The sequence below is a fragment of the Alexandromys fortis genome, unplaced genomic scaffold, assembly GCF_014885135.2.
Source record: "Alexandromys fortis isolate MF-2015 unplaced genomic scaffold, M_Fortis_MF-2015_v1.1 scaffold_11, whole genome shotgun sequence".
NCBI classification, from domain to species: Eukaryota; Metazoa; Chordata; class Mammalia; order Rodentia; family Cricetidae; genus Alexandromys; species Alexandromys fortis.
This window is the reverse complement of record NW_026067912.1, coordinates 14598930-14624401: the sequence shown is the minus strand read 5'-3', so window position 1 is coordinate 14624401 and position 25472 is coordinate 14598930. Positions and strand designations below refer to the sequence as shown.

At 39.4% G+C, this 25472-nt stretch overlaps 1 protein-coding gene across 4 annotated transcripts in view; it reads right to left on the bottom strand.

The window, feature by feature from the left end:
- Positions 1-15293: 15293 nt before the first annotated feature.
- The window catches only part of Gabpa (GA binding protein transcription factor subunit alpha), a 32288-nt gene continuing 22109 nt past the window's right edge, over positions 15294-25472 (bottom strand). For all 4 annotated transcript variants that reach the window (XM_050138548.1, XM_050138547.1, XM_050138550.1 and 1 more), the window contains 3 exons: positions 24690-24830; positions 24280-24472; positions 15294-18705 (listed from right to left, as the gene is read on the bottom strand). In XM_050138548.1, the coding sequence (XP_049994505.1) occupies positions 18477-18705; positions 24280-24472; positions 24690-24830 (563 nt within the window). In that variant the 3' untranslated portion in view covers positions 15294-18476. The remainder of the gene's footprint in view (positions 18706-24279; positions 24473-24689; positions 24831-25472) is intronic.

The window sequence follows — 25472 nt, the reverse complement described above, 5'->3', positions numbered from 1 at the left end:
TGTTTTGCATCTTTAATCAGTCTTGACACATGGTTTCAGCAGAAAGAGCATCCCCAAAGTGAAGTCAGTTTCCAAAAACTTGGGTTTAAAGAAGAGAATATTTTATGGTGGTCTTTCAATGGTGTTGATATGTATTGGGGAAAACATGCCCAGCTCAACCGTGCACTAAATTTAGTGAAATGTTAAATTTAGATCCTAAATTTCCAAGTATAACACAACAGAAATGCCTCCTTAGATTCGGGATATCCCATTCAAAGCTCATTTACCGTCACATCCTGGTCAAAAGCACAGGAATGTTTACCCTCCTTGTGCAATTATTATTTTATTCTTTGAGAATTCCATACATGCCAACAACACAGCGTGATCATTTATAGCCGCATTTCCCCCTCCAACCTCGCCTTGTTTCCTCTTAACACACCCTCACCCTCCTAACTTCTTATGTTGTTGTTTTTAGTAGGCCACTAAGTCCAATTAATGGTGCCCATGTGTGCACATTTATGGGGCCATTCAGTGAAGCTTGGGCAGCCTACTAGTGGCTCCACTCTCAAAGAAGAGTGGTTCCCCCCAACAACTACCAACTGCCGACAGTTTCTCGCTAAGGTACGTGATCCGGAGAGCATCTTCCCTATCCAGTCAGGAATTCTGGCTTGATTTGTGGGAGTGTTGTGCTGGAAGCCACACCTAGTATGAGTTCATAAAAAGGATAGTCACGTCCTACGCAGAAGAGAGAACTGACCAAGGGTGTGGCCGTGCCTGACTCTAGTCGCGGCACTTGGGAGACAGAGGCTGGTGGATCCCCGTGAATTTGAGGCCAGCTTTGGCAGCATAATGAGCTCTAGGCCATCTGAGGGTTCACGGTGAGACTGTGCCTCAAAAATAAAATAAAATGAACAGCTTCACAGCACCCTTGCCCAGCCTCCAGCTCTTAGGTTTTCTTTTGTTTTACTTTTCTGCCTCCTCTTCTTTAATCTTCCATGAGCCTTGGTGGGGGCAAGGGGCTGATAAAATGTCCCATCTAGGGTTTAGCAAGCTACAATACCAACCCGTCTGACGAGATCTGGACACTGGTGCAGTCAGTAGCAACATGACTCATGTGGCGTAATTGTGTTCTTGTTGGATTCGACATAAGTAGGGAATTTCAGATCCGGAACTCTAATTCTGGCCAAAAATCGGTGGTATGAAATATCCTAAGCCTTAGGGTAGAACTTGCTACTGCTTTTTTGCTAAATGGTCAATGTCTCTTGAGCCCTTACAACTCATTTCAGTATTTCAGTGACCAGTCTGAAACAGTCAGCCTCCCATAGTTATGAGTTTCCCATAAGCAACTTCAACAAACTGTGCATTAAAAACTGTTTTGGAAAGAATTACATCTGGCTGACCACGGTAATCACAGAGGTAGGCAGAGGTGTGAAAGTCAGCAGTTCAAGGTCAGCTCCTGCTACTACAGAATGAATTCAAAATTCAGCTACAAAAGAATGTTTCTGAAAAAGAACCAAACAAACGAAGCCCAAATATTTTATTGGTAATGACCAAGAGCAAACCATTGTCTTTTCATTACCCCTGACTATCACAACAAAACAACCATTTACATAATGCTTAGATTGTATTGGGTGTTAATCTAGAGGTGACCTAGGGAGTGTGGGTTTATGTTCTATGTAAACACTTGCCACGTGAGTGTTGGGCATCCTCCAAGTTTGGTGTCTGGGTCTTGAACCGTTTTCTCATCCATCGACGGCAGAAGGCAGCTGTCGGTAGGTTTGCTAAAAGACTATCTGAGACCCAGGTGCCTTTTTACAGATCCCCCAGACTCTTCTCAGGACACGGGACTCAGCAAGAGTCCTCCAGCCTCGGGGTGTCAAGATGGTGATGGACACCCCAGAATCCCTCTGGCAGGATTCCGAATGAATGCGGTTCCCAGGGAGTGGCATTATCGTCATCAACTCATCGTTTTAAAACGGAACACAGATTCCAAGTTGGTCTGTTTGGCGTTGGCTTTAGTACCATTTTCCACCCACCCACGCCTGGAATTCCCTTCAACTTTCCCCGGACCCTTTCTTCACTAGAGGCATTCAACATCTTGATAGAGAAAACTGAATTTTAAACAGATAAAATCTCCTAAATTTAAGAAGGAGGCAGGAAGGAATAACGACCCATTAAAATAAGGTTTAAATGAAAAATATACTATGTTCATAAGAAAAATCACCTTTCACACAAAGTATGACACCAAGGAACGGTCTTAAATGAGGTCCCCATTGGAAATTGTGGTTCCGTGGAGACAGGTTTCGTAACAGACAGCATTTGTGTAACCTCAGCTCCAGCACTCTAAGCGTGTGAATAGCACAATATGCTCTGCCGGGATACATCTGTTTACCTTCTTGCACAACTGAGTAAGATCTGAAAAATATGTTTTCCCATTAAAAAAAATTATTTAAAAAAAAAAAAAAGCCCAGGGAGTGAGTCCTTGTTGATGAATAGGGTTTAGTTACATAAATTTGTTCACTTTGTCATTGAGACTACGTGTGTGAGAGAAACCAGCTGGCGGCGCTCAAGGATGCCGGGTTTATTTGGGGACTATTACGTGTCCAGGCGGACACGTTTTTTGTTTTCCTAGAATTCTCAGAAACTTTGAACTGGGATAACTCTTCTTAATAAACAACCCTGGGCTTGCTTTGATCTTCCAGTCACGTGTCCCCGTGACGTGCAGCGAGAAAGACAGTACTCAGGCAGCAGGAGGCTTCCCTCCACCGCTTTCCCTAGGGCTCAGACTCAAGCCAGTTAGCATAAGCCGGGATCCGAGTGCTACCGCAGTCCAGCCCAGGCTGATTTAAATGCTGCGTCACTGCAAAGGCCGGTGATTCCAACCATCTGCCGAATCATTACAGCTTTGTCCGTATGCTCGTTGGGCCAGGCTCAGGTACATGGGTTCCCTTGGTCACTGATTCCAGAAGAAAATTCTGGCGCTTCAACCCCACCCCCAAGTCACACATTTATCCTCTTCTCCCCAATTCGTGTCCCCTTGGTTCAGCCACATTTCAGATTTGTATCCTTCTTCCTCTAGTGTCCTGTGTCAGCTGTATACCTTAGCCACAGTGACATCCACTGGAAAACATTGGAATTGGGACCTTGAGTCTTCACAGAAACCACAAACATTCACAAGCTTTCATTCTGATTATTTAGACATTCAACTCAATAGTGAATTTTCTTATTGGATTAGGGGGGAAAGGCTTAGCAAAATTCAATCGAAATAGCAAAATAATTTAAAGATGCATGCTAGTGGCCATTATTGTGGGATATTTTGATCGCACTTTGATACTCCCGAGACTGAAGATGAAGTTAACTTTGAATCAGAGGGTGGCGGTAACTAGCTGACCAAAATTAGCTCTAGAGGTGTTGGAGGACCAAGGACTTATATAGACAGATGTAGAAAGTAGTAGGGACGGCCTTAGGAAGATTCTTGGCCCTTTTGGATTGGGGAAGGAGAGAGAGAGAGGAGGTCATTGGTTCACTGGTAGCTTCTCTGCTACTTCTGTGAGCAATCAGGTTTTTGCCCCGATATCTGACTCCTGGGATTTTATTGATAGAAGAATAACTATAAATGCTATATGCAGCAGCCTCCAGCTGCCACCCATCCCTGGCCCCAAACACCCCTGGCCATCTCTGTCATTCAGGCAGCCCCACACTAGCTTCTTCTGCATTTCCCCTTTGTTCATTTTTCAAGTGGCTTGCTCCTTCTCCCCAGGGGTTGTGGGCTTCTCCAGGACCCCCCTCCTCAGACCCGACCAGGTCAGCCACCCTGGCATCTGCTCAGGCTTTTACTGCTTCTGCCACCTTCAAACACCCTCCGCAGCAGAAGCCCTCCTCAGCCGAGGTTGGGAACCGCCCATCTCTGCCCAGGCATGTGGAACAGCGACAACCAGCCTCACACTCTGCTGTCATCCTCACCAAATTTGCTGAGACACCTGGGAATTCTTTAATTAGAATTAAAATGAATTCAAATTAGTTTTACAAAATTAGGTGTTTTTTTTGTTTTTGTTTTTGTTTTTTTTAAAGAAAAGTTTTCCCATATTAAGAATGGGGAACAATATTACAATGCAGGGGGTTAGGTCTCTGTATGGTTCCGCAATGGATGGTTTGAAAATGGAAACATTAGACGAATGGATAATCCACCTAGCTGGAATTGACATAATGTTGGTTATAATCATTCTCGGTTTTGTATTTCAAGCTTTATCCTTAAAAGAGTGGTTTGATATTGGTGTCAAAGCCAAAAAAAAAAAAAAAAATTGGCTGATAAGATACAATCCTTAAAAAGACCTACTAATGAAACAACAACAACAATAATAAAAAAAAAAACTATTCAGACACAGACAGAGGAGTTTAGAGCCGAACCTACCATTACAAAACTGAAGAGGAATGGCCCAAGGTCATTAGAAAACCACCCTTAATTTATCTTGCTACCATTTGAGAATGACCACCAGATGATAGGCACCCCCAAGGCTATACAGAAGTTAAGTGGGATCCTGTTGAAAGGTTAGAGTTGACGAACTTTAAGGAAGCAGTAATTTCTTACTGTAGTCATTCACCTTTTCTGAAGAGGTTGATAAACTCATGGATAACTTGGAATAGAGTTATTCTGCAAGACTGGAAAGATTTAACTACAACAACATTGGAAAATGGTCCTCAGTTACAATGGAAAACATGGTGGAGAGAGGAAGCTAGGATCACAGAGCAATGAAGTCTAGAGGTATTGAGATTTCCCAAGACTAGTTCTTAGTAAAGGCCTGTAGGCTGATTTGCAAAGACAGCTTAGACTTGATGATCACACTGTTGAACCCAGAATAATTACATGGAAACTGTATTCTTTTAAACACTGCCTGGCCCATTAGTTCTGGCTAGCTCTTACATATTGATCTAACACATTTCTAATAATCTGTATAGCCCACAAGGTGGCTTACCAGGAAAGATCTTAACCTGCAGCTCTGACGGGTGGGAGAATCATGGCGACTCCTGACTCAGCTTCTTTTCTCCCAGCATTCTGTTCTGTTTACTCTGCCTATCTAAATTCTACCCTATCAGAGAGCCAAGCAGTTTCTTTATTAATTAACCAATGAAAGCAACAGATAGACAGATGACCCACCTCCATCAATCACACCTTTACCATGTGCTGTATAGCATCTTTGAATGCTTGTTGAGACAAGGTTGAAGAATCAGGAATGAGGACTAAAACTTACAAAGCCCAAAAGAAGACTTAATTAATTTTTTATAAAGATTGACTTTGCTGTAAATAGAATGATATCAGATCCAGAAGTTAGACAAATATTAATTAAATTGGTTTTTGAAAATATTAATTCAGAATGCAAAAGAGTGAGTCTTTAAAGGCAAGATCAGCACCAATAGATGATTGAATTAGAAATATAACTGATATACTTATGATGATACATGGATAGGAAAAAATGATTTCAAAAAATTTGAAGAAAAATCAAAAGGTTAGATGTTTTGTGATAAACCAGGTCATCTGAAAAGGGATTGCAGGCAAGACATTTCTAGAAACAATGTTTTTTTTTCCCTAAAGATAATCCAAATGGAAGGCCCCAGCCTTCTGGAATCTGCAGAAGGTTTTGCAAAGACCCACAACTGGATTAACTACTCAAGAACTAACTAATTTATTCCAAACCTTACAAGGTGATAGGGACTTAAATAATCCAAGAAAATTATCAGCTGAGGCTGAGAGAAAAATGCTTTTGTAAAAGAGAAATTATACGTGGACCACTTGGATCCAGAGCTTGATTGTATCTTGGTCGTACTTCTTTCTACCATTTTACTACAGGAATTGTTACGTAGAGAGAAGATAATATTTTTTTTTTTTTCGAGACAGGGTTTCTCTGTGGCTTTGGAGCCTGTCCTGGAACTAGCTCTTGTAAACCAGGCTGGTCTCGAACTCACAGAGATCCGCCTGCCTCTGCCTCCGAGTGCTGGGATTAAAGGTGTGCGCCACCATCGCCCGGCGAGAAGATAATATCTTACAATGGATATTTTTACCACACAAGCAGAGTAAAAAATTAAAGGCCTATATAGAAAAAAAATCCTGAATTAATTCTATAAGGAAAATTGAGACTTCATCAATTAACAGCAATAGAACCAACAGAAATTGTGGTACCTTTTATTACTGTTAAAATTTCCTCATTATGGGCACAAAATGAAAATTAGCAAGGAGTTTACAGCAATTCCTTAGGCGAGATTAGCAACAAATATCCTAAAAACAAGATACTTCAGTTTATTAAAAAGAGATAATTGGATACTTCCCTACATTGTATAAGTAACACCAATTTCTGGAGTCCCTACATTTCCACTAATGCAAATAAATCAGGAAAGACAAGTTATGAGTCAAAAAATTTAAGTAAAGTTGCTCAAAACCCTTAAGATTCTATTTAACAAACAGAATTATATGTTATTCTCATGATATTATTAGATTTTCCAGAGCCTCTTACTATAGTTACTGAATCTCAACATGCAGAAAGAGTTGTTTCACGTATTGAAACCAATGAACTTATTCCAGATGAATGAGAATTAACTTTGTTACTTATTCAATTATAATAAATAACCAGAAATAGAAATCTTCCCTTGTATATCACATATATCAGATTCCATATGGGTCTGCAAGGTCCTCTAGTACAAAATAATGAAGAAATTTATCAGGCATTGGTAGGAAATGTTCTAGAAGTCTCAGAATTTCATAAGAAACACCATGTTAATAGCAAAGGTTTGAAGAAAGATTTTTCTATCATTTGGCAACAAGCAAAGACAATTTAAGGAAATGTCCTGGTTGTATTACCAAACTCCATTACCTACAGAAAGCAAACCAAAAGGCACTTAAAGAAATGAAAATTGACAAATGGATATGTTTTAGTTTTCAGAAATTAAAGTATGTGTACCATACCATAGATACATGTTTAGGATTTCAATGGGCAACTGCTTAGTGTTCTGAAAAGGCTGATTTTGTAATTATACATTTATCAGAAGTTATGGCCATTATGGAATACATTACTATTCTATTGCCCCTAATCTCATAATCTTTTAGCTTTATTTTGAGTCTTTATAATTTTTCTTAAGGTATAAATACTATCTCAAAATTTATAAGATTTATATATAAAATATGCATATTATATAAATATATAAACTTTCTGCCATGATGCTGTTGGTCATATAGAGCGCTAACTAAGTCCAGAAACAGGCTTCACCTAGCTTCCTGTACATGATTTCTGGCTTGAGTCTGAAGCAGATACCTAGGAATTAAGTTTGTGTACCCTGGATGTACTTAACAAATTGTGGTCCTTTAACCTCTCTTAGAAATGCTATTCATGACATTTGAAATGTTTAAATTCTTCCCAAGCTTCCAGCTCCTTAAATTTTCATGGATCAGTCAGTCCTGATGGGTTTTGTTTGTTTGTTTGTTTGTTTGTTTGTTTGTTTGAAACTGCAAAACAATCCCACACCAGTTAAGAATTAGGGATAATAAAAAGGATTATTTACTTGAGGGGGAAACCTTACAGATCACTTCCCCAAACAACAGTCCTCTCGTCACAAACAGGAAACAGAGAGTCTAGCTGCTGGAAAGGGAGCCAGAAGCAAGAGAGATAGTCTGGTTCCTGCTGCTTTTTAAAGTATATGAGACCACGCCCCAGTGGGCTGGTATCTTAAAGGTTATTGGCTGAAGGAGCAGAAGGAGCTCCCGCAGCATTGCTTGTTTTTGACAAGAAATGTCATAAGACTTCTGCTCAGTTCATGAAGCAAGAAGTGTTAGTATAAATTTTGAACCCCAGAAAACTGTGTTGGCTGTAGGGTAATCCTGCCATTTCTAGAACTGTGCACCAAGAAGCAGTCTGACATTCTTCCCTTTTTTCTACCCAGTACCCTGGGTGGTTTGTACTGATAATTAACCATAAGGAAATTTATTTAAAAACAATTAGTTGATATACATGTGACTGTCACTTATGGAGGAAAGCAAGCTTGCATAGTAATGAGAAGAATGTCTTTGATTATTACATAAATTATTAAGTCTCAGTTGAGTATCTGATACTGCCTGATTCTCAGAATCTCCATTGTTTAGTTGAATAACTTTTAAATCAATTCTGACAATGCTGCTTCGTAAATACACAGTACAAAATGACAGAAGTATTGTAGGATCATTTTTAGAAACTGTTGGACAATTTGTCCTCATCCTAAAGCACAATTCATTGAATGACTTTTTTTTTTTTTTTTGTAAAAAATCAACAACTTGAACAGCAATTTCCAAAACTAAACATTTGAATGTGACATATCCTGAGGAATGATGGCAAAGAAAAATTAAAAGTTTTCCTGAAGTTAATCTGTTATGTCATAGGAATCAAAAGCTTTTTATGCAAAGCAAAAACATTGCAATTCATAACATCCTACAGTCTTTCCTCCGAGCCCACGTGTTCCAGTCCGTGAATGCTGAGGGTTCATGGACTATACTAATAGACTCAGAGTGCTAATAGTAAAAGTATGTCTGTCCTACCTTTTGAATGTCTTTAGGGTCACAACTACTGGAGGTGAATATTAGGGAGCTACAAAGAGATTAATAGTCTCAGAGGTCATTGAGGACAAGTCCCCCTCTTCTGCAAATGGCTGGCTGGCTGGCTTTGGATCTCTCCCCTTGTTTTCTCTCTGGTAACACTAACAGTGGAAATAGCTTTGCCACTCTTCAGGATTTAAATGCCATATAACAAGCTACAGACATCAGGACTTTGTTGAGGAATACTTGTTTAAAAGCTATTTTTTTATAGTTCAAAAAAAAAGAAAGAAAGAAAATATACCTTTGGTCCTGGGTGGAGATGTGAAGCTCTGATCTACTTCAAGCACTTAAACATGATGTACTCCTTGCTCCTTCCTTGAGAGCCAATCAAACTGGGCCCATCAGCCATCAGGCTATGTGTAGCTCACAGTAAATCAGAACCACACAAAGACACACTATAGAAGGGCTGAACCACTTATTACTATTGCAGAGGATAACAGTTCCCAGCTCCTGTGTCTGGGGACTCACAGCCGTCTGTAATTCCTGTTCCAGAGCCTCTAACATCCTCTTCCGGCCTCCAGACACAGATACACAGGCACACATGTATACCCAAACACACACACATGCACACACACACACACATGCATGCACATGAAATAACAAATCTTTAAAAAGCCATGCTAATGAAAAAAATGCATCCCTATGAGGCAATCTATTTAGCCTTTCCAAAGGCACCTCCCTTCTCTACAGTGTTCTCAGCAGGTACTGCTGTAGGGCCCATCTGCTCCTGCTTCCCTCAGACACCTGTAACTTATCATTTCCTTCTTCCAGATACTGACCAGAAGTGTCAGTGCTCCTTTCCAGACATTCTGGGCTTTCTCACTCATCTAAACTTACATCCTTGCCACTCCCTGGCCATGTGACTGAGGCCTTACAGCTGCTTGCTAATCTCTGTTGCTGAGAATCTGCCTGGTTTCTCAGACTATAACTTAAAAGACATGACTGTTTCTCCTCCAAATGGCTGCCAAGATTTACAACTTGACACCTACCCTATTGTTTTTTCTCAAGTTTTGTCTCTATTTTCCTTCTGAGTCAGGCTTTGTTTGTTAGGTTTTGATTTTTTGAGACAGAGTTTCAGTATGTAGCTCTGGCTCTTCTGGAACTCACTGTGAAGATCAGTCTGGGCTTGAACTCACAATGATCCACCTTCCTCTGCCTCTGCAGTGCTGGGATTAAAGGTGTTGAGCCCCCACACACAACCTGATTCTGTTCTTAAAATGATTCACAATTAATAAAAACTCAGAGACTAAAATTGAGATTAACCTGAAGACCCGAAAAACAAAGCAGCCAGCCATTGGCTTTTACCTCGACCTCAGTCCAAAATGGTGATCCTGCCTCCAGGAGTCTCAGAATGAGACTATGTCTGAGAGCTGTCTCCTCCCATTTTATAATCCTCTCTAGAGTTGGGATTAAACGTATGCACCACCCAGTTTCTATGGCAACTAGTGTGGCTACTGGAATTAAAGGTGTGTGTTATTGCTGCCTGGTCTATAAGGGTGGCCAGTGTGGCTGTGAACTTCAGGCAAGATGTATTTATTAAAATAAAAAAAGAAATGCCACTACATTAAATTCTTTTATTAGTAAGACTAAAATGCCCCACTCCACATGTCAAACCCAAATATTTATTTGATTGTTCCAATTGGGACCTCCAGTTTGTTTATGCTTGATCCAGAAAGCCCCATTTCTCTCTCTCCAAAAACTACCTTCTCAGATAATCTCCAACCAAGAAAAGGTACCAAAAAGCTCAGTTCGGCACCCAAAAGCCAAGTTCTGCATTCTTAGCAGCTACGGTAGCTCCTCCCCTGAAGTTGCAAACAGCCCAAGTCCTACCCAAGCATTCTGCTTTTGACCACACTTGGGCACACATCCAGTTTGTGGCAAACACATTATTACTCCTCACCTACAGGATATATAGTTTGGGCGTGTGACTTCTAGCACTGGTCTCTGGCACTGGAGATCTCACCTGGGAGTTGTTTTGCTCAAATAAACCTGAAAGGAACTCTGTAGCACAGGCTATGAAAGCACAGAGTAGACCAAGAGAGCGAACCAAGATAGCAGAACAAGAGAGATCTCAGCAGCTCCCTGAAAAACAGACAACAGTACAGAGCAGACCAAAAACAGTTTCCAAAGATGTAGACAGCAACAGCAAGGATTGGACCAAGCGACAAAGACACTGCTGGCACATATTGGAGCAAGAGATAGGTAGGTGCCAATGCAGGAATTCATTAAACAACCCAAAAAACAACATGGTAACACCAGAACCCAGTGGTAATACAACAGGAAAACTTGATCATCCTAAACCAAAAGAAGCATAAGAAATGATTTTAAATGTAACTTTATGAAGATGATGAAGACCTTTAGAGAGGAAACGAAAAATTTTTCTTTAAAGTAATAGAGAAAGAGACAAACAAAAAAATTAGAAGAAATCAATAAATCTCTTAAAGAAACTCAAGAAAACCAAAAAAAAAAAAAAATCAAACAGGTGAAGCAAAAAGTTCAAACAGTTCAAGACTTGAAGACTGACATAAAGTCAATAAAGATAAGACAAACTGAAGGCATTCTGGAAATGAAAAATCTGGGTAAACAAATGAGAACTGGTGTGGGACAATTCTGTATTCTGTCAATTATGTTTTAAATAAATGCTGATTGGCCAGAAGCCAGGCAGTAAGTATAGGCGGGACAACCAGACAGCCCAAAGAAGGTTATCCCTATGAAGGTACAAAAGAAGCTTAAAGAACACCAAATAGGATGGGTAAAAAAAAAAAAAAAAAGTCCCCTCACCATGTAATAATCAAAATGCTAAACATATGGAATAAAGAAAGAATATTAAGAGCTGTAAAGGAAAAGGGCCAAGAAACAGATAAAGGCAAACCTATCAGAATCACACCCAACTTTTCAATGGAAACCATGAAGCCAGAAGGTCATGGACAGATGTCTTACAGACACTAAGAGACCATGGATGCGAGATCAGACTACTATGCCCAATAAAGTTTTCAACTACCATCAATGGAGAAAACAAGATATTCCATGACAAAACCAGATTTAAACAATACTTAGCCACAAACCCAGACCTACAGAAAGTACTAGAAGGAGAATTCTGATGTGGGAGGGTCTTCTGTTTTGAGTTGATTTCATTGGTTAATAAAGAAACTGCCTTGGCCCTTTGATAGGACAGAAAATTAGGTAGGCAGAGTAAATAGAACAGAATGCTGGGAGGAAGTGAGGCAATCGCCATGCCTCGCCTCTCTGGTCAGACGCAATGGAACCAGCTGCCAGGTCAGACATAACTGAATCTTTCCCGGTAAGACACCACCTCATGGTGCTACACAGATTATTAGAAATGGATTAAGCAAGATATGAGAGTTAGCCAAGAAGAGGCAAGATATAATGGGCCATGCAGTGTTTAAATGAATACAATTTATGTGTTGTTATTTCGGGGCATAAGCTAGCCGTGTGGGAGCTGGGCAGGATGAAAAGCAGGCCTGCCTGCAGCTCCTTCTACAAATGGTGCCCAGACGTGCCACAGAAAGCCTGGAAAAGCTTGGGAAAGAATAGAGTAAAGCATGTTTTCTTGGTAGCAGCAATTTCTTGGGTCTGCTCTGCTTGCTAGAAGCAAGCAAGTGCTCTCATCTAAGAGAGGCTTCCTGACTCAGCTTTAGCTGCAAAACCCTGCAGCTCTTAAGAGGTCCTGCCACAAAACACTTAAATGGTATTGATAAAAGCTGACTGAATGCTTGTTTGTTTTCAGCCGTAGCAGGAAAAAAGTTGTGCTGTTTTAAAATGCTGGCGTTCTGGTTTGTCCTGCCAGGGCAAACTCTGACTCTTTCAGGCAGGTGATCTGACTACAGAGTGTTTGAGTGTGGTTTCTGAGTGCAGTGCTGCAGCTTGCTTGCTAGCAGGGACCTTGAAATGCCCCAAAGTTGTGGCAATAAAAATGGCTCCAGCAGTACCTCTGCCATGAGGCTGGAAAGCTAAGGAATGGGCTGGATCCAGCCGTCAAAGCCATGGCTTTAACACTCTCCTTAAAGACTCATGTAGTCAGAAAGAGAGAGATATACAGTAAAGAGAGATTCAAAGAGAAAAAACCCTCTAAATGGTTTACTGTGTGTTAAAAATATATGCTGGCTTGGGAGAGAAAATCAAAAAGGTAAAGTTCTTAAAAAAAGAGAGTAGTTGGGTGTGCTGGTACACACCTTTAACCCCAACACTTGGGAGGCAGAGGTAGATTGACCTCTGTGACCTCAAGGTGTGACAGAACACACCTTTAATCCCAATGCCTGGGAGGCAGAAAGAAGGATCTCTGAGAGTTCAAGCACAGCCTGGTCTACAGAGTTATTCTAGGACAAAGATATACAGAGAACCTGTCACAAAAAATAAAGGTAAAAAATAAAAGAAAGAGGTTAAAATAAAGCTGCACAAAGATGGAAAATACACAGAGAATCTTGATACTGTATACTATTATGCTCTCTTTGAATTGTTTGAATGCTGAGGAAGGAGCAACAGCTGCTAAAAGATATTTGTTTATAAATGCTGCTGAATTAATCCAAGATAGATATTTTGAAAATACCTTGACTTCAAAATTTGGATATAAGGTTATGATGCTTTGGGAAAGTTCTTGTTTTCACAGAGGGTGAGAGTCTGTGGATTGCTTCTATCCCAATATGGTATGATGGACCACGCCCTCCTGAAAGGTTGCTGTGAACACCTTCAAAAAAATTACTTCACTCAACTGCTGACTGAGATGAATACAGCACACAGGTTATACCATGAAAGACCTGAATAACAGCACCCCCATTCAGCACGAAGCAGTTTGGAGAGAAATAACTGCACCCATATTCCCAAATATGGTTTATAAATGTTCTTTTACATTTAAAGGGGGATATGATATTGATATGGATAATTTACATTGGTATGTTTTGCTTTATTGATATAAGTTTAAGATCAATCTTGTTATATGCATATGTATTTCTGATATTAAGGTATTGTGATTGTGTAGTTCTTGTAAAAATGTAATGTATATAGGTTGTGAATGGATAATCATTAATAGTCAAGCTTGTAGTTATTTTAGTTAGATTTTCTAGATGTGCATAGATATATTTCAGATAAGCATTCTTCGTATCTTTCAAAGACTACAGAATATGGCATTTAATGTTTTAATAATTTAGGGCTTTTCATAACAATGAGACACGTCTCAACCTACTTCAAGAGGAAGATGGGCATCGAAGAGGCACCTTATGGAGTTTGGTAGCCATTTGGACAAGAAACTGCTCTTGCCTGGACTATTGCATAAACTGGACACAGAGAACCCGCAGAGAGAGGACTGCTGAACTTGCTTAAAGGTGAGATGATTCTTTGGGGTTCCTGACTCATGAAAGAGTCTGTGAGACATTCTGCAGGACATAGCAGAATAGTGACTGAACTGTCTTTGAAATTTCCTGCTTCATGGAAATGTCTGCTGGATACTATGGGCCTGTAGGCTGAAGACAGATGCCCCAACGGTACAGGGGAACTTTGGGTGACTGTCCAGGCAGTGAGATGTCTCCGTCATTTCTAGAGTTTGGAAGTTGCTTATTTCTTGTTTAATTAGGTAATATTATATCCTTCTGGAGTCTGATGGAGTTGAATAGTTTTCCTTTGTTATGATAAAAGATAAAATAAACATTGTAACTGTAATTCTTGCTTGATAACTGTTCTGTTATATGTAATTTTACTATGTTAAAGTGAATGCCTTTGTTTAAACAGATAATGGGGAAATGATGTAGGAAGATCATCTGTGTTAATTTCATTGGTTAATAAAGAAACTGCCTTGGTCTTTTGATAGGCTAGCCCTTAGGTGGGTGGAGTAGACAGAACAGAATTCTGGGAGGAAGAAGGCAATGAGGCAGTTGCCACGATTCCCCGACCCAAGGTGGATGTAGGCTAGAATCTTTTCCAGTAAGCCATCATCTCGTGGTGCTACACACATTATTAGAAATGGGTTAATCAAGATATGAGAGTTGGCCAAGAAGAGGCTAGATATAATGGGCCAGGCCGTGTTTAAAAGAATTGTTTCCATGTCATTATTTCCAGAGCTAAGGTGGGAGCCGGGTGGAATGAAAAGCAGGCCTGCCTGCAGCTCCTTCTACAAAGTATAACAGCTTTAACAATTATTATTTTTAAGGAACAGTACTTTCGGAAAGGTTCATGATTAAACTATGGATATGTATGTGTTTATGGCTATATGTGCATGCATACAGAGGAAGAGGCTCTAGCAATTGCTTGGCTGCCTTGAGCAGGCCACAGGTGCTGGGAGTCAAATCTGGGTCCTCTGCAAGAGCAGTGCCTTTAGCCACGGAGTCCTCACTTCAGCCCTTACTTTGCCTTGCTGACCTGTGTTCAACCTTACTGGTTCACCTGTCACTTTATTATTCTAAAGCCTTACTTCTGCTGATGGAAACACATTACTCTTTTTACCAAGTACCTTGACCAGCTAACTACAGTTCACCAGAAACTGTTCTCCCCAAATTCCTGTTCTGTTTTGTGTATTGTGTGTGGGGGGGGGGGGGGGGTGGTCCTGGAAATCACTACTTTGATAGGTTTTAAGTAATCAAAAGAAATACAGAGGAACACATGTATACTTGTCAGAAGTGGACTGTCAAGATTTTTAACCAACTAAAAAAATTCCAGGAATCTCAATTATCAGAAGAAAACAAAAAGCAAAAAAAACCTTTCAACATAAGAATTTATTGTATAAGTTTTATTTTTCTCATTTACTATTTTTACATTTTATGCACAAATATTTTTATCTGAGTAAAAATAGAAAATAACTGCTTTATGTAAAATTACAAAAAAACCAAAGAAATACATAATTGTTATTATGATAGTATAAGTCTCTTTATTTAAAGAGTAAAAATGTATGCAAAAATTCTCCTCCCTTCTACAAAAGACAGAATATTATTTTCTTGGGAATAAGTAAAGTATTGAAATACCAACATTTTTATAGCCTTTAGATTGAGGACATTAAGTCAGACACAGGTTTGTTTTGCAGTTACAAACTTTTAAAACATTTTTGTGCTATCTCAAGGATACACTAGGTTCTTTATAAAAGGCAGTAGCATAAATGGCAAATGCAGAAAACGACAGAACTTGCCAAAAATATTTGGAGGTACACTCCTTAAAAGAAATAACCACACTCAAGTATCACCTTTTATCTGGGAGAAAAATTAAATATTTTTTCCTAATTTATTTACATGGATTGACACCAAAATGAATGTAATCAGTTAATTCATCGTGTGGAGATCAAGCACACACAGCAATTCTGCCTAGCTAGCTGGACTTTTCCAATGCCAGCACAAATGTTCAGACTTCAGGCTAGCACATGTATAAAATGATCTCAATGTAAACATCAAATTGAAAATTATTTTAAAACAAAAACATTTCATTATTCTTGAACTTACAAGGTACAAAAGATGGTCCATCTTTAAAAGATGGTTCTTTTAGTTTGACTATCTTAAATCCTATGAAAAATGTGTAACAAAATTGAGCAAAGAATACCACAAATTAGTATTTTCTTTCACAAGATGAGTTGTTTTTAATAAAGACTAGCAAACCGTGACCTCGTAAGGACAACAAATATTCTCTGTCTACATGAAGCTTGAGTAAAGGAGAGACCCTCTCATTTCCAGAGTGAAAGTGCATAGGAGAGAGGGGGAAATGAGCATCTTACGACTGAGAACTCTGCTCAAATCACCACCAAAACAAAATCTACCAAACAAAGAAAATCTACAGAATGTAGCTTGTTTTGTATTGAAAAGCACTTGAAAATGCTTTATTAGATTTTAGGGACCTAGAAATACAGATGTTCCTTTACTTAAAAACATACATTTATACAAATGAAACATTAACGTCTATCCTTAACATCCTGCCTCTGAAACATTTTAACTGTAAGATTCTCAAACTCTCAGTGTTCTATTGAAATAGCCTGTTTTGAAACAGTGACTTCTGGCTCCCTGGGCTTTAAAAAGATGGGAAAAGCCTTCTTTACAGCTGCGAATTTGTTATCTGAAGTAAGGATCTTGAGATAATTTTTATACTCAAGATATTCTTTTTTTTTTTTTTTTTTTTTTTGGTTTTTCGAGACAGGGTTTCTCTGTGGCTTTGGACCCTGTCCTGGAACTAGCTCTGTAGACCAGGCTGGTCTCGAACTCACAGAGATCCTCCTGCCTCTGCCTCCCGAGTGCTGGGATTAAAGGCGTGAGCCACCATCGCCCAGCTTACTCAAGATATTCTTAAAATCATGGGGATCAAGTAGTGCTGATATTTGTCAGCTTTCTGTTTATTAAAAACAAAATAAAAAAACACAGTTTAATTGTTTTTAAGTACTTACTGTAGAATCTTAAAGGACTTAATATAAGCAAACAATACTTGCTGAAGTCTGACAGCACAGCAGTGGAAATTAAGATGTAGGAGGTAAACGATCCTTCTTTCTTGTCCCTTACACTCCAAGTCACATCTTAGTCTCAGCAATACCGATCAGGCTGCAATCACAGGTGCTTTACCTACTAGCCAGCATCAAATGGGTTCTTCTAAAGTCATTTCTGGGCATGAATTGAAAGAATAAAATGAGAGGTGTATAAGGCAGCCTTTATACTGTTCTGAGGAACACCTTTCTGCTATGAACACCTATTTGCTAGTCTCTCATGATTTATGTACAGTACTTTAAAACAAAAGATTCTTCTAACATTTTCTTCTTAGTGTTAGCAAGCAGTAAGGCATCTCTTATAAGATTTATTTAAAGATTTTAGAAATAATAGTATCCCTTTTGAATATCTTTATGTCTTCATACATGCAGAAAGTGATTAGCTGGCCATATCTATATAATATTTTAGAGACACATATGAAATATTCAAAAGGAAAACAAATGAAACAAGTGGGGAAGTTTATTTAAAGATCTCCTACAGCGCCAAGCCAAATCCATTTATAACTATTCACAAGTAATTTACTAACATTTTCAAAGTTAAGTACTTTTGTCTGATCTAAAGTCTTCATTTTATCAGAAACACAGAAATACATAAATGGTGTTGCGCAATAATCTGATACTATAGATTAGTTTTAAAAAAAAAAGAAGTCTAAACCAAATTTTTATTTTCTTACTGAGGTATACTTTTTAAAATCCAAAGAATGGTATTATTTTGGAATTTTTTTTTTTGCAATAGCTGGTTTATTAGAATTAAATGCCTTTCTCGAAATAATTTAAGTCCTTGGCCTGACGTAATAAACTATACAGAGAACCATTAGTAAAGGCTTGAGTTAAGCCGGCTTTAAACCGGTCTCATCTAACACGCTCTTCTGCCAGTTAACTTATTCTTTACTCGTAAATATATAAATTAATAACCTGATAGTTCAGTAATTATCAATATAATTTTATTCTATATGAACACTTAGCTCTGCTTGATTAGATGAAACAGGCACACATGCTTTAGCTGAGAACTCCCTTTTGGCAGCTCTATGTAAAGCAGCAGAGGGGAAACAGCTTCACTCTGGCAACGGTTACACCAGGCTGTTTCCTACAGACACTTCCTTACTGTCATCTTCAGACGCTACTGGCTGTTTTTGGTAGGGCTAGACATTAATACTGACCATTTTAGCTTTCCTGACTGTTAGCAAACTACCCCACGATGAACCTGCTCTCAGACTTCAGGCATCGTGGAGATCCTTTAACACATTTTCTAAAATATATGCTCAAAGTAAAAAGATCCAAATTCACAAGAGTATGAAATATTTATAAAAAAATCATGCATCAGATTGTACAGTCTAGAAATAAGATTCAAATTCAATAATAAATGTTAGAGCAAAGCTTGCTCTAAATATTTAAGAAAAGCCTTAGATTCCTAGGAGGTCCTAGATCTCAATTGTCCTTTTCTGTTTGTAGAGAGGCAGCAGCCAGGGCTACGGCTGTGACTGGCTGGGCGATTCCATGGAGCTGCATCTTTGCAAGTTTCTTCTGTTCACATTCTGTGACTAAGCGGTTTAGTTCTGCTGCACTGTATCCAATAAGAGTCTTCAAGTCACAAACAAATTTGTATACAAATCTCTTGCCTTGAACTTTACAAATCATGTCCCCGTCATAATAATACCTTTAAAAGGAGAAACCACATAAGGACATTGTGAAAATGAAGTTTATAAGTCTCATATTTTAGACTTTTCTACAAATAGAAGCCTACAGAGTTCTGTGCCCACCACAACAGTTAATAACATGAAACTTTAAAACACGATTTTAATGACTGTGTTACACATTGATTTAGAAACCACCATAATTACTAAAGAGAAGACAAAAACAAACAAAAAACAAGTTTTGGAAATGGCAAAAGAATCTAACCAAGGGCTTTTAAGCCTGAAACCATGTTGCAAAGCCTGGACCTGCTGCCTCTGTGATCACAGGAACATCCTATTTCCTCTAATCCTTCATTCCTCATCTATAAAATGAAGTTAAAACAGTACTTACCCTCACCGCATTGTTGAGTAAAGGAATGATCGTTATAACGTGCTTAGCACACAATGACTACCACAGCTAACTCTTAATAAAAGTTATGCTAGTAAGAATCCAGATAACAAATTTACAGGTTGAAAAATCCACTTTTCTTTTATGAGCGTAGGAGGTCCTTCTGTCTTTGTGTTGCTTTTATTGGTTAATAAAGAAACTGCTTTGGGCCTGTTGATAGGGCAGAACTTAGGCAGGAAAAATTAAATGGAATGCTGGAAGAAGGCAGAATCAGGGAGACGCCATGGACCCGCCGCCAGAGAAAGATGTGTTGAGACTTTGCTGGTAGGCCACAACCTTGTGGTTATATACAGATTAATAGAAATGGGTTAAATTAATATGTAAGAATTAGCCAGTAAGAAGTTAGAGCTAATGGGCCAACAGTGATTCAATTAACAGTTTCTGTGTGGTTATTTCAGGGCTAAGCTAGCCAGGTGGCCGGGACGAATAACCAGCCCCTCCTTGCAACAGTTTTATATAAAATCTAATATATCTAATATAATACAGATATGAACTTTCATTCATTCATACATAGAGTCCCCAAAGATAGTGGCACTATTAGGAGATGTGGCCTTGTTGGAGTAGGTATGGTCTTATTGAATGAACAGTGTCACTGTGGGGATGGGCTTTGAGATCTCATATATGCTCAAGATGCCACTCAATATTTGAGACTACTTTCTGTTGCCTACAAGATGTAGGAGTCTCAGCTCCCTCTCTAGCACCATGTCTGTCTGCACAATGCTATTTCTCACCATGATGATAATGGGCTGAATCCTGAACTATAAGTTAGCCACCCCAATTAAAGCTTTCCTTTATAAAAATTGCCGTGGTCCTTTTGGGAACCTGTTCCTCATACTAGACTACCTCACCCAGCCTTGATGAAGAGGGAGGACCAAGATCAACTTGATGTGCCATGCTTTTGTTCAAGCCCATGCATGAGTGAAAGAGTGGATGGGGTGGGAGTGGGGCAGGGTGGGTAGGGGATTGGGAATGGGGAGGGGAGGGGGGACTGGGAGTGGAGAGGGAGAAGAGGGAGGGGAAATGGTCAGCATGTAAAATAAATGAAAAAAAATGTTAGTTAAAATAGAATTAAAAAAATTGCCATGGTCACCATGTTCCTTCACAGTAACAGAAACCCTAACAATTGTAGAGCAGACCCAAGTCCACTCTAGTAGGCTGGTTTACTATACTTTCTATGGAGACAGAAGCACCTGAGTTTATAGCTAATTTGTACAGCAGAGTTTATATCAACAAAGAATTTGAGTCTCAGCTTATAAACTACCAAATTGCTTGTCATGCAGTTTAAAAATACAGGTTTATGACAGACACTTGCGAAAAGGAAAAAACAAAGTGGTTCCCTCCTTCTAGAATGTAATTAGAATGGGTACAATCATCTTTTCGTGTTAAAAGAAAAAAGTGGACACGTGAGCCTATATTGCATCTAATAATCTAGTGTATCATCACAAGGCACCTATGACAGCAGGCGCTGCATCTGTTCTCTCCCTACTCATGGCTTCATAGCTATCCCCCTTACCTTCGTGAAACCAGTTTTTATATCTCTTTAAATTTTGAACTATATCACATGAAAGAGACAACAAAGAAGTGATTAGAAAAGTATCACTCAGGTCTGATGTAGGAGTGTCATATTAATCTGTTGATTTCATTGGTTAAGCAATAAAGAAACTGCTTGGCCCTAATAGGTTAAAACATAGGTGGGAGGAGTAAACAGAACAGAATGCTGGGAGGAAGAGGAAGTGAGCTCAGAGAGACGCGATAGTTCTGCTCTCTGAGACACATGTGATGAAGCTCCGACCCAGGATGGACATAGGCTAGAATCTTCCCGGTAAGCGCACCTAGTGGTGCTACACAGATGATTAGAAATGGGCTAAATTAATATGTGAGAATTAGCCTAGAAGAGGATAGATATAAATGGGCCAAGCAGTGTTTAAAAGAATACAGTGTCCTGTAGGGATAAGTCCCGCCCCTTAGGGGGCATGTTCGCCTTGGGCTAATGTTAGCCTATAAATTTGGCGAGCGTGCTCCCAGACGCTGCTTGTTTTCCTGGCCTCCGTGGGAACGGTGGTTCTGTAAGTCTATTTCTCCATTAAAGCTGTATATATTTTGACAATCTGTCTGCATTCGCTTACTCCGTTACATTTTGGCGCCCAATGTGGGGCACGAACCCACGACCCTGGAATTAAGAGTCCCATGCTCTACTGATTGAGCTAGCCGGGCTATGCGCTTGAGTCAAGGGCAAAATAGCATTGATAGCCATTTGGGCAAGAAACTGCTCTTGCCTGGACTATTGCATAAACTAGACACAGAGAACCCGCAGAGAGAGGACTACTGAACTTGCCTAAAGGTGAGATGATCTTTCGGGGTTCCTGATTCATGAAAGAGTCTGCAAGACATTCTTCAGGACAAGCAGATAGTGACTGCCTTTGAAAGTTCCTGCTTTGTGGAAATGTCTGCTGGAAACTATGGGCCTGTAGGCTGAAGATGGATGCCCCAACGGTACAGAGGAACTTTGGGTGACTGTACAGTGAGATGTCTCTGTCATTTCGAGAGTTTTGAAAGTTGCTTACTTTTTGTTTGCTTAGGTAATATTGTATTCTTCTGGAGTCTTTGATGGAGTTAAAGAATACATAGATATAGTTTTCCATTGTTATGATAAAAGATAAAATAGATAAAAATATTGTAACTGTAATTCTTGCTTGATAACTGTTTTCCTATATGTAATTTTGCTATGTTAAAGTTAAAGCCTTCCCTTTTTTTTGTTTAAACAGAAAAAGGGGAAGTGATGTGGGAGTGTCATATATCGATCTGTTGATTTCATTGGTTAAGTAATCCAGAAACTGCTTGGCCCTGATAGGTTAAAAACATAGGTGGGAGGAGTAAACAGAACAAAATGCTGGGAGAAAGAGGAAGTGAGCTCAGACTCGATAGCTCTCTGCTCTGGGGCAGACACCTCAGACAGAGATGCCAGGCTTCTCTCTCCCAGACAGCTCCGACCCAGGATGGATGTAGGCTGAATCTTTCCCCGGTAAGACCGGCGCTACATAGTTTATTAGAGATGGGTTGATCGGGATATGAGAATTAGCCTGTAAGGGCTAGAGTTAATGGGCCAAACAGTGTTTAAAAGAATACAATTTGTGTGTTATTTTGGGGCGTAAGCTAGCCAGGCGGCCGGGGTGCTGGGGACGCAGCCCCACTGCTCCTATTACAACACAGGTCTAATAATGGAGTCTGTCAATACCTAGAGCCTCCTCTGTTCCTTCCCAACCATCCATGCTCTAAAGATTAACCTCAAGCTTGCTCCAAGACACTAATTCCATTGCTCTGCTTTGTATTTTGTTTCTGAAAAGCAGATTCATAAATGCTGTGTTTGCTTTTCCTAGTTTATCAAACTATATTAAGTGAATGCACGCACACTTGCGCGCATGCACACGCACACGCGCGCACACACACACACACACACACATAACATGTATATTTTCCATATGGTCCTTTGGACCCAGACCCCTTCCTGAACATCAGGATATCACCATTTGTGGCAGCCATTCATCTTTAATACTCAAATGTATCACAACTAGCTTACTTATTCTTCTGTTGGTGGATACATGGGTGAATTCTGACTTAGAATATTAGAGTATGTGTGTGAACATTCAGACATTTCTGTTTGTCATCGACTAAGAAAAGTTACTTAGTAACTTAACAGGGTACATCTCTGGCCAAGGGTGGAAGCACTCCCATAATCTCACCAACTCAAGGTAGTTGAGGTCTTTCCATTTAGAGTATTCATAGTATTTAAGGAAAATAATTCCAATTTTCACTTTGAGATATTCAGATTTATGCAGATGTAAAAGGATAAAACTATGCATATAACAGAAGATAGTATTCATATATTTGATACAATACACACTCAATTTAGTATGTAAATAGCATCTCTGTAGTACAAAGTATAAAAATATTATAGATTAATAAGCAGGTTAGTTTTGAACAGTATATAAAACAAAGTATCTTATAATTTTTAAAAAAAATCTTTATGTGCCTCAAAATTACCAGAAAACTCTTTAAAAAGTAATTTTTAACATAATGCACAAAAGTTCTAGTTTTAAAAAATTGAGATATCTCCCAGATGCTGAAGATGCAGAGATCAAACAACTAACCCTCCCATCTGGGGACAGCTTAAGAACTTGTGTGACGAAAGAGAGGTGATACTTGGCATGATCACAAGCCTCTAAATTCTACAAGCTTATATTTCTTGCCATGCTTTCCATGGTAACAGTGCAGGTAAAAGGAATGGATCATAATTACTGGGCCTATATCCCCAATCCTCCAATTAACCTAGCAGAGAGTTGGGGAGATATTCCTCTAGTGGTTAATCAATCTTGGCAACCTGGTCCTTATGACAACTGAGGTTCTGCTCAGCCAATGGAAAAGAGAAGAGTGATTAACAATTATACTGTGGTAGTACAAGGAATTCTACTTGAATGGGAAACAGAATTCAATGCCTATTAAATATAATCTCTCAAGTATGGCTATTCATAGTCAATACTACCCAAAATTACTGTAACAAGTTGTATATGCTTCAAGGAACTGGTTTTATAGGACAGGATATTAACACCACTGTTCTGTGATATGTGGGTTACCAACAAGGAATCCGACTAAGTACATTGACAACAATGTCTGAGTGAGACCTCGACTGCTAATTATTATCTTCCAAGGAGACACGTGCGACAATTCTATATTCACATGTGTATGAGTGTCAGAAGCTGGCTCTTTTCTCCTACTGTATAAATCTAGAGGGAACTTGGCTGCTCAGGCTTGAGGTGAACACCTTTATCCACAGAGCTATCCATTAACCAACCAAGCACACTTGCACCCCCCCCCCTTTCTTTCTTTTTGGTTTTTTAAGAAGTGTTTCTATGTGTAGCCTTGGCTGTCCTGGAACTCTGAAGACTGGGCTGGCCTTGAATTCACAGATGCACCTACTTCTGCCTCCCAAGAGCTGGGACTAAAGGCGTGCACCACCACCGCTTGGTTCAAATCCACTATCTTAAGAAAAAGGATTTTATTTTTATTACTTAACAGGTTTTATATCAAGAACAAGAAGCTCCATTTTAGGTGAGTCTGGTACTGGGGGAAAACAAATAACATAAATGCTTACCGTAACGCACGGCTGAGTTTCTCATAGTTCATTGTAGGCTTGTTTTTACGCTGTCCCCATTTCTGCGCAACCAATTCAGGTTGATTTAGCTTAAATTCGCCTTCATCACCAACCCAAGAAATACAGTCTCGAGCATCCTTGTCAGTGAGAAGTTCTAACAAAAACTGCCACAGTTGAATCTGACCATTGTTTCCTAAATCCATAAGCATAAACACAGGTCATCACATTAGAATCTACCACAAGACAGAGGAAGTGCACAAGTCCTCCAGTTCAATCTGAGCCAAGGCAAAAATAAACTTCTCATTTTAGAACTATTAACTACATACACACTTGCCAGAGAGATAGTCCATATTTACACTTTTATATGTCTACCTTGACAAGTTTTATAATTTCAATCCATGCAAAAATACCTGTTCTATTTCCAGGTGAGCTTCTATCTTCTCCCGAAATCCTTGGGGACCTCTGCACTTTGGCTGCCTTTGCACTACTGTTTATAACTTTGATCGTAGTTGGTGTAGCAGACTGCACTGATGCTGGGATAATTTGCACCGCTAAAAGGAAAAGCAAAAATGGAAAACATTTTCATTCAATTGTAAGAAATAAAAGTAAATGCAATCAATAAAACTAATGTCCCTCTAATTATGTCAAGAAAAGACTTCAGACATAGGCAGAAAATAAAGTCATACGGTCTCCACTGCAGAAATCTTAACTTAGGAACAGCTAGTCTTCCTTGATCCAAAATAACAACTTAAAATGGCAAAATCATTCTCAAAGTCATAATACATTTGTTTATAAAAATGGTTTCAGGGCTAGAGAGATGGCTCAGAAGTTAAGAGCACTAGCCATTCTTCCAGAGATCATGAGTTCAATTCCTTCCCAACAACCACATGGTGCCTCCCAGGTACTTATAATGAGATCTGTTGCTGATGGAGGAAGGTTATTGGTTAATTATAATAAACCAACTGCTTGGCCTCATAGCTTAGAACATAGATGGGAGGAGTAAACAGAATAGAATTCTGGGCGGGAAGAGGAAGTGAGGTCAGACTCTGCGCTGCTTCCAGAGGGACCGGACAGCCGCCATGCTCTGCTCTCCCAGGCAGCTCCAACCCACGATGGACTTAGGCTAGAATCTTCCCGGTAAGCGCACCTTGGGGTGCTTACACACATTACTAGAAATGGGCTAGTCCAGGTGC